Source organism: Austrofundulus limnaeus, unplaced genomic scaffold (assembly GCF_001266775.1).
Source record: "Austrofundulus limnaeus strain Quisiro unplaced genomic scaffold, Austrofundulus_limnaeus-1.0 Scaffold178, whole genome shotgun sequence".
Classification (NCBI taxonomy): domain Eukaryota; kingdom Metazoa; phylum Chordata; class Actinopteri; order Cyprinodontiformes; family Rivulidae; genus Austrofundulus; species Austrofundulus limnaeus.
The window spans coordinates 213,103-221,927 of record NW_013952580.1 but is presented as its reverse complement, the minus strand read 5'-3'; the positions used below and the strand labels follow the sequence as shown (position 1 = coordinate 221,927).

The 8,825-nt window shown below is 37.1% G+C and overlaps 1 protein-coding gene across 6 annotated transcripts in view; it reads left to right on the top strand.

Moving 5' to 3' along the window:
• Window positions 1–7,921, top strand: part of LOC106524172 (tumor necrosis factor receptor superfamily member 1A) — an 18,380-nt gene extending 10,459 nt beyond the window's left edge. For 5 of the 6 annotated variants that reach the window (XM_014017872.1, XM_014017873.1, XM_014017874.1 and 2 more), the window contains 6 exons: window positions 472–531; window positions 3,046–3,123; window positions 3,302–3,469; window positions 3,815–3,852; window positions 4,899–4,992; window positions 5,882–7,921. In XM_014017872.1, the coding sequence (XP_013873326.1) occupies window positions 472–531; window positions 3,046–3,123; window positions 3,302–3,469; window positions 3,815–3,852; window positions 4,899–4,992; window positions 5,882–6,201 (758 nt within the window). In that variant the 3' untranslated portion in view covers window positions 6,202–7,921. The remainder of the gene's footprint in view (window positions 1–471; window positions 532–3,045; window positions 3,124–3,301; window positions 3,470–3,814; window positions 3,853–4,898; window positions 4,993–5,881) is intronic. The other variant, XM_014017876.1, reaches the window with a different exon arrangement.
• Window positions 7,922–8,825: the final 904 nt, after the last annotated feature.

The window sequence follows — 8,825 nt, the reverse complement described above, 5'->3', positions numbered from 1 at the left end:
GATCACTTGGGTTGTTACCGACATCTGGTGAAAATTTCATGTCATTAGCACCTCTAGTAATATATTTACTGAGAAAAATGTTGACATGTTCAATACCTATTTTACCCGCTGTACATGTTTGGATCTTGGTCATATTCAGTAATCTCTTCAAATATTCAATGATGAATGCAAAGATTAGGTACAGGATTAACCCTCTGGGCTTCCATAAATCACAAAAGGATAAATTAGAACCTGGTACCACAAAGAAAAAGATCACTAAAAACTTATAAAATGTCAAAATGTGTGCATCCTTTTTTATATTGGACCTTCTCTGGGACTAATGAATGTACTGTATTTGAAAGGTTGTAGTGGTATTTTTTTTCAATATTCACATTGTAAATAACATACATGCACAATCAAATAACAAAAAAAGATTATGTAGCGTTAGATTACTTTTTATACCATTGTCAACAACATATGTCTCTTTAACAGCTCCAACTTTTGCACCAATTCCATTGTTGGGACCAACGACGCCAGACCTCCTGCTAGATTGTACGTTTCAACTTCATGGATTCACAGTAAAATAATAATAATAATAATTGTCTGTTATTTGTAGGTTCAGCCAAACTAATTTTTATTCATATTATGAAAGTTTCTATAAGTTTATCATTGTGTTTGTTTTTTAAATAACTGTTGGGCAATAGCTCAGATTCCTTGAAGAATGGTTATACTGTATGGTGTATCGAAGAATGGTTATACTGTATGGTGTATCGAAGAATGGTTATACTGTATGGTGTATCTAAGAATTGTCAGAGTCTTACCTGTAGTAGATAGCAGTCAGAGCAATATCACTTTGGAGAGACAGAGAGAAATGCTCGTGAAGGGTCAAGCTAACAGCTAACCAGAAAATAGCCCACTTAGGAGCAAATTCACACAACTTAAAACAAGTCAGAACTCAAAAATTGAAGTTCTTTTTGGAAACGTTTTAAAACTTTTGTTAGATGGTTTCTTTACAGAGATGTTTTATTACTCTATTCAGTGTTTCCCCTAGAAAATTGCACTTGGGGGGAAGGGGGTACTTGTTTTATGAAAACATAAACTTATGTGACTCACCTTCAATTATGGTAATAAATTTACACATACATGAATATTTAATTGCCTAACTACATCCTAAAGTTAAGGACTCCTAATGCTAATTATTAACAATAATTTATCGTAGCAAATTCCTATTGATAATAAATGAACAGAACTGTGTGCAGCAGATGATCTGAGTCCAGAGTTCTCAGTTTGAAACCTTCTGGAGCTCTTCTGTGTGACTCTAGGTGTGACAGAGTGTGGATGGTTGATTGTCTCTTTTGTGTCCCTGATGGAGACTGGAGACCTGTCCAGGTGTCTCTGGTGAACTGGAGACCTGTCCAGGTGTCTCTGGTGAACTGGAGACCTGTCCAGGTGTCCCCTGTCTTCACCCAAAGGCAGCGAGGACAGGTTCCAGCCCCACCCTGACCCTGATTAGGAACATGGGGGACAGGAGGAGGATTTTTCTTTATAGCAGGAAACAGACATTTAATTATAAAACATGATTTATTTTATGTTAATCTGGATCAGTTTAGTGTTGTTTATAAATACATTTGACAGTTTTGTAGGAATGAACACGTTTGTAATGTTTGTTCAAAATAAACCTGCTTCTTATGACTTCTGTAACATGTTTTGAATAAAATATTATCAGTAAAAACCTCAAATCATGTCCTTTCTGAGAATTAGCTCTCTTGTAGATACAATATAAAGGATAACATTTAGAAAATGCAATTATGCAACTATCAAAAAAACTTCCTCTCAGTCACTGAAAATAATTTATTTATCACATTTTAAAGACCGATTATTATCTGGGCCCTTAAGGGTTAATGCTCCAGAACGGGACTGTCTGTCTGACCTGCGGTGTGTGTGTAACAGGAGAGGAGCTCAGCTCGATGTTTGAGTCCAGCAGGACCTGTACAACAGCTGATTCTGTCTGGATTTGAGTTTACAAACTACTCTAGTTACCTTTTAAAAGTTGAGGAACGTTACAGCTGCGCTGCTGATCAGCGCCCCGCCTGTATAATGGTAGGGGAAACGCTGCTATTTACACTAAAGACCATGTTGACTGCGGCCAATCAGTGACCTCCATCTGTTTTTTCACCACAGACTGGTTTTATATAGTTATTTGTGACCCATCACATCGAAACGAGGATTAAGTCCAAAAGTGGTTTATGGAGAAATAGGCAAATATAGTGTTTTGACTAAAATGTTAACAAAAATTGCATTTAGTCAAAATATAATGAATAAAAGCCTTATCAATGTATCTGAACTGTCTGAAATATAACCATAAAACTACATTTTGAAGCACTTTTTTGAGCAGTAGCAATAAAAAAACAGATTTTGAGGAAAAACGCCTTAAAATTTTGAGATTTTCCCTGTGAGTTAGCAAAGTTTTGTTTATTTTTAGCTGGGAAATCTCAATATTCAAATATAATTTGTGGTTTCCTTTTTATAAGGACATCAAAGATTCCTCATTAAAATTACATCAAATTAGGATTCAGACCAAATATTTATGTATTATTGTAACCAACAAAACAAATTAAGTCATATATATGGATTTAATTACGATATCGGAATGATCCAGTTATCAAAATGTAGCTTTTAAAGCCAAGAATCTGAAAATGTAATTAGGTCATTTTGGCCAAATTTGAATTAGTCCTTATTTTGATATGATGGGTCACATTTATTTTCTGCAAAGCCTGGTACCAATCAATCCATGGACCGGTCAAGGTTCATATCCCACTGGTTGGAGACCATCTATCAGGTGCATAAGTGATATTGTTTAGCCTTTTTCTTTGGTTTAATAAATAAAAAAGTACTATTCTGATTAGCAGTTAGCTTTGCTCCCACAAGAAAACTTGTTTAAAATTCTTGAGACTACAAATCTCCCTGCTGCTCTCTGCTCCATGTAAGATACTGACTATGCTAAACTTTTCCACAGAAATTTTAAACTATCCTATTATTTTCTGACTAAATTTTTGACCTTGACAGCCACTACTTCAACTCTACTGCAAGGATTCAAGACTTCAAACAGCACATCAAATCCTGCAGTACAACCAGTCCCAACAGGCAACTGTCACTTCCCACTTTGTGCTCTAATAATTAATGAATTGTGCTTTATGATTTACAATAAATCATGAATATTTTACACCAGCATTATCATGTTTTTCAAATAATTTAATCTGTTTTAAAACCATAAAAAATTATGAATACTAGAGTCATCATGAGTTGTTTTTTGTTTCTGCAGCAAAGAACCACATGGTCTGGCTTCTTTCCTTGGTGATTTTTGCAGTTTTGCTGGTTTTGGTTTGGCTCCTGGTTTTCTGCGGGAGCATGCACAGAAACCAAGACAACCATTCCTGCTGGAAACGAAACAAAAATGCAAAAACACCTGCTCAGGAAGGCACTTTAAAAGGTAACCTGTTGTACTGAACTGCTAATTGAAAAGACCTGTTCATTCATTCATCATCATTGAACTATTGCTTTCCTCTCTGCTCGATTGACAGTTTTGGGTAAATGTTATTTCAGAATTTCAAGCATGTTTACAAGTGCGTTCTGACTTTTCTACGTTTGAGCATAAGCAGTTTTTTTAATCTAAATTACGCAACACTTGAATTGCAGCCATTTTCTCTCATAAGTCTCAAGTGCTATCGTTTTCAAGGAACTGTAACAGTATGTCTGGTTTGTGATGGCATTTCTGAGGTGAGGGTTCTGCTACAAGCAGGAAACTCACAGATTATATCTTCTTTCCTCCTCGCAGAGCGATGCAGTCATCACAGCAGCAGCCCGTCCCCACTGGTTTGTACTCAGTTTCATGTACTTTACATTATGTTGAGGTCACATTATAGCCTGCGGATGTTTTATGTAGGAGGATGAATGACGCTCAAAAGAAAATCAAGCCACCCACTGACACATGAAGGTCACTACGAGCAAAAGTGAAATTCTGATAAGAGTCTTTCTAGTGACATTAAACCAACACAGCGGTCTGAGGCAGTGTCTTGGTAGTTTGAGAATAAAATTGCTGAGGAATTTTGCACATGAGGGAGATGACTGGTGGAGAGATTGTGTTTTAATCAGTGTGCATTGCCAATGCAATGCACACTATTGTGATTTGTTTCCCATCCAAGTCATCTCAAATTTGCCATGCTTCTCCTCCTGCATACTTTGTCCTAGAGCTGCCTTTGTAATTTATATCTGTAAAGCTCCTGTGCCAAATGATGGCTATGCCTTTTGGTGCCTGTAAAACTTATAGTTTATGAAATATTAATGTTTAATGAATTATAATGGCAGTCAATGGAGCCTTGTATTGGTCCAATACTGCCCCATGCTGTACTCAAGTTGGTACTGCACCATAGTTTAATATTTCAACTCAGTAGTTCAGTGTTTACAGTACTAATATGAGTGTATTTTGATGTTTTACTATAATATTGTCTTAATACTGCTCGATTGTTGTAATATGATACATTTTTGTGTCAATAATTGTATTGGCAATGTGGCCTCTTTCTGCACACATACAAACGAAGCCCTGCCACCATCTTTTCCACAGCTCTATTGGTCTAATGGTCTATGTCATGGACTTTCATGTGGGAGATCAGGGTTYAAAACCCAGCTAATGCAACTTTAACAAAAAAATCTCTTCAAATTTCATGTTGTCACACAATTACCTTAATTACAAACACCTGCTGACATGACAGGCACAAGCTGGTATAGAAAACACATTTGAACTTGGTCAAAGTTCATTCTGCAAGTCCAATGCTGCAGTCAAAGCCATGCTGCAATGCACACTTGTTTTTACATCATAAAAACCCATGTCTAGTTATCTTTTTCTTGTTTGTTCTTTYAAGACATTCACCATTTCTGAGGAAACTCCTATGATGTCTCTCTGTCAGGATCCACCTGCTCACATCTCTGGCCAAATACCAGACACTGGTCACACCGGTAAGAGCCACTGTAGAGTTCAGTGTTTTTCACCTAATAGAGGTGGATTGCTGATGTCTGTTTAAGACTAAACTAAGCAGTTGTTTATTCTTGGCAACAAATCAAATACAATTAAAAAGTGTTTATTTGCTCATCAATGGTGAACTTAAAAGAAATTCAACAGATATATGAGAATTATATACAAAACACATATATAAGCAGGTTGTCTGGATAAATGTTAGTGTCAGAAGTCATTACATMTTTTCCCTTTTAAACGTGGGGTCATTTTCAGTCGAACTAAAGCCTCAAAAGTGCTTTCCCTCCAACTGATCRTTAAGTGTGGCGTTGTATCTGAATTTCCAGTGTTGTCACCTTTTGAGCTGCGCTTGTTCACCACAACTTTTATCTCTAATCAGTCATGCATGCAGAGGTGGAGATAAGGAAATTGCACACCCTCACTTTTTACACCAGTCACCATTTCAAACATTAAAGGGAAAAGGAAATCAGATAGTGAATGCACTCCTTTTTAAGGTTAACTTTGCTAAACACCGGCTGTCATGTGATTTCCGCTTCTCTTTTCATCATCGTGTATTTTTTTTCCATTTTCATTAGAAAATGAAAATGAGTGACTGTTTTATATTTATCCTTTCTGCATTTACAAATGGGGCATTTATTTGCATCAAACTCACATTTAAATAATATTTATTTTGACCAGAGTTGTTTAAAATGAATATTCTTTAGGGTGGAACAACATGTTTAATAGTCTTATTATAAGAACTGTGGTTTTTTTTTTTGTTGTTGTTTGTTTTTTTTACCCCAGCTCACTGGACTTTCAGTAGATTCTTTCAGTTTTACCAACATGTTTTTGATCTTTTTGCTGGCTTATCTGTGATTCCTTCCTTCCTTCCAGCTGCCAGACAGGAAGAGCGGTCCGATCGCTGGCCAGCCATTGTCCTCTACGCCATCATCAAAGAGGTCCCCCTGCGTCGATGGAAGGAGTTCTTGCGTCTGCTCTCGGTACCTGACCAGCAGATGGAGCGAGTGGAGCTGGAGGCCGGTTTGGGTTCCATCGAGAAGCAGTACCAGATGCTGAGGCTGTGGAGCCAGCGCTCCTCGGCCAGCCTGAACGACGTTTACTCCTCTTTACACCACATGGATTTGTCCGGCTGTGCTCAGCTGCTGCAGGAAAGCTTGGAGAAGCTCAAGTGGAGGCAAGGAATGTCGGCCTGAAGAAGCTTTTGACTGACTTTTGAGACTGAACATGAAGGGATGCTCTCCACGGTACTGCATGGAAAACCAATGCCTTGCATGTGGTTTAAGATGAGTAGTTTATAGTTAATACACCCACAGATGTCATCAATTACACCCACTTGATCTGAGAAACTGAAAGACTTTGTGCAGCGTAGCGTGGGTTTTGACATTTTTTTTAAAAAGAACGTGATTTCAAATTTAAAAGAAAAGTCAGGTGTTCTGTGAATAAGTGTGTTTTACCCACTTGCTTTCAAGCCAGAGTTTTAAACTGAGCTAATCTTATGCTGAGAAGGTATTGGGCTGKAAACCTTGTAAGTAACACCTGCGCCCTCTCGTGTCATTTTGTGACATAGGGATCAAAGTAATGGGGTTGAGTATCAGCTACTCTCACACCAACCTTTAGCTAAATATCGGTAAAACTGACTAAGTTACAGTCATTTTTGAGTTGGGTAATGTTAATTAGCCGCAACCCAAGTTTTAGATGTTCAGACTTTTATTACGTTCTGAGAATTTCTCTAAAATATGTCCAAGCAAAGGTTACTACCAGTGTTTTAAGTAAAAATAGCACGTGTTGGGGATGTTACTCCGCTATTACCACGCCAAATATTAGCTCATTATGTGTTAAATTGGCTGAGTTATTACAAGGTTTATGATTCTGAAGGTCAGTTGACTGTGTCGGCCATCTTGAATTGACTCCAAGGTCTAATCCGTTGTACATGAGCATCCAGTGATCGTGTCTCTGACATCATCAGTAAAAGTCGAAGCTCATTATAAATCCAGGCTGACACTGTAAAACTGACTTCCCTTGTTTGTACTGAAAACATAAACAACAGTAGCCTTTATAGGACGATAATTAACTATAAATGGAAAAAAGGGGGAAATCCCTGTTTTTCAATTTCAATCTTCAGCTAAGAAACTGTTTAGAAAACACCACTCTACCTCCAGCTTCGTTGGCTTCCCTTAGAACTGCAGTAGCAGCCAGCTGTGGTTTTACGCCTCTGCCATGTAAATATGAGTAAGACCATGATTGTTTATATGTTTGTGTTGAGTAGCAAGGAAGTTACGTTTCCTTTTTGTTGGAATTGATGTTCAGATGATGTATTTTTGTAGTTTGACTAAGGTAAAGACTTTATCAGTTTTAAAAACTGTATATTTTAGGCATCTGTGMTGTGTCTGGTCACACACACCTCAGCCCAGGCTCGTCGCTCACCTCCTCGCACTGAAATCCCCAAAGGTCGTCAGATTTTCAGTTTCCTGCAAAGAAACGGTGTCAGTGTGCGGCAGGCTGGGTTTTTCCTCACCACAGGTATTCTCTTCAGTCAGATCTGTTGTGGTGCTTTGGTATCTCACTTTGAGAAGTTTTTTTTTGTGCATGCGTGTGCGTGTGCGTATGTGATTGTTCAGTTCACTGACAGGMAAACAAGATTTGTTGGACTTTCCAGTTTCAGGAATTTATTTATAAATGTTTAATGAACATGGTTAGTCCTGAAATGTGTGTGTATATTTATATATTATAGTTATTCTTAAAAAATGACAAACAACTATTTATGTTTTTCCGTTTTGGTAATAAAGATGATTTAAAGATTTTTATTCTCACGAGGCTCCAGTGGTACAAATTTATAATAAAGTGTAATGTATTAAGTCAAAATTTTGTGATGATACATGTCAAAAATAAAACTTCTGTTTTGAGCCTCATGTATGAACTGACAGAGTATTTGGAGCAACAGCAGGTGTCTAGTTTCATAAAACCTCATCCAAGAATCTAGGTTGGCATTTTTTCTTTTTTCTTTTTTTGGAGCGCTTTTATTCTGGAGGTGGATCGACTCAATCTCATGAATTGCAAATTCTGGCCCCAGCACAAAAAGACAGCTGCCGCACACTTTTTTTATTCCCTGCATAGAAACCTATAATAGATCTTGAGTAAAATTGATTGTGAATATTCACTAGTGAAATAATGGGCCAGCTTAGAGTTTGAACATTTGTTTTCTTGCAGTATAACAACATTTCGTAATAGGCTCTGCTTTGAAATCAGTTTAAAAAAAATCATGAGTCATTTTAAATTCCTACACCYAAAGGCTTTGTTCTCACAGTGAACTGCTGATGTGAAAATATGAAACAAGATAAGCTAGCAAAACAGCTGAACTTCCTTTTGTTAATCCACTTCACATAATCTGTGATCACCACATCCTAATATTAACCTATTTTTTTCTGCACGTGCAATCTAAACACTTTGTACTATTTTAGCATTTCATTTATCAAAACTTTCAGTTTGGGATTACTTCATYTTCTTTCAAAAGCATTAATGCTAATTGTTTTCTTTGAAATTTGCTTCACTTTTAGTTTTTAGCTGCTATTCAGCGACTTTCAGCTAGATTTGTTCACAAAAATGTAAGTGGCAATCGTTAATGAGAGCAATGGATAAATTTAATTTTTTTTTAGGATTTATTTTGAGACACCAAGCTACAGATCGGCTACAGACAGTGGCAGATCTGGGATTTTTCTGTGTAAGGGGCCATCAAGGGGCCACAATATTCATAGAGGAGCCAAGTATTTGTTCAGCATCCTTGCTCACAAATCCCTGGTTTTGGTAAGGTGTATATATT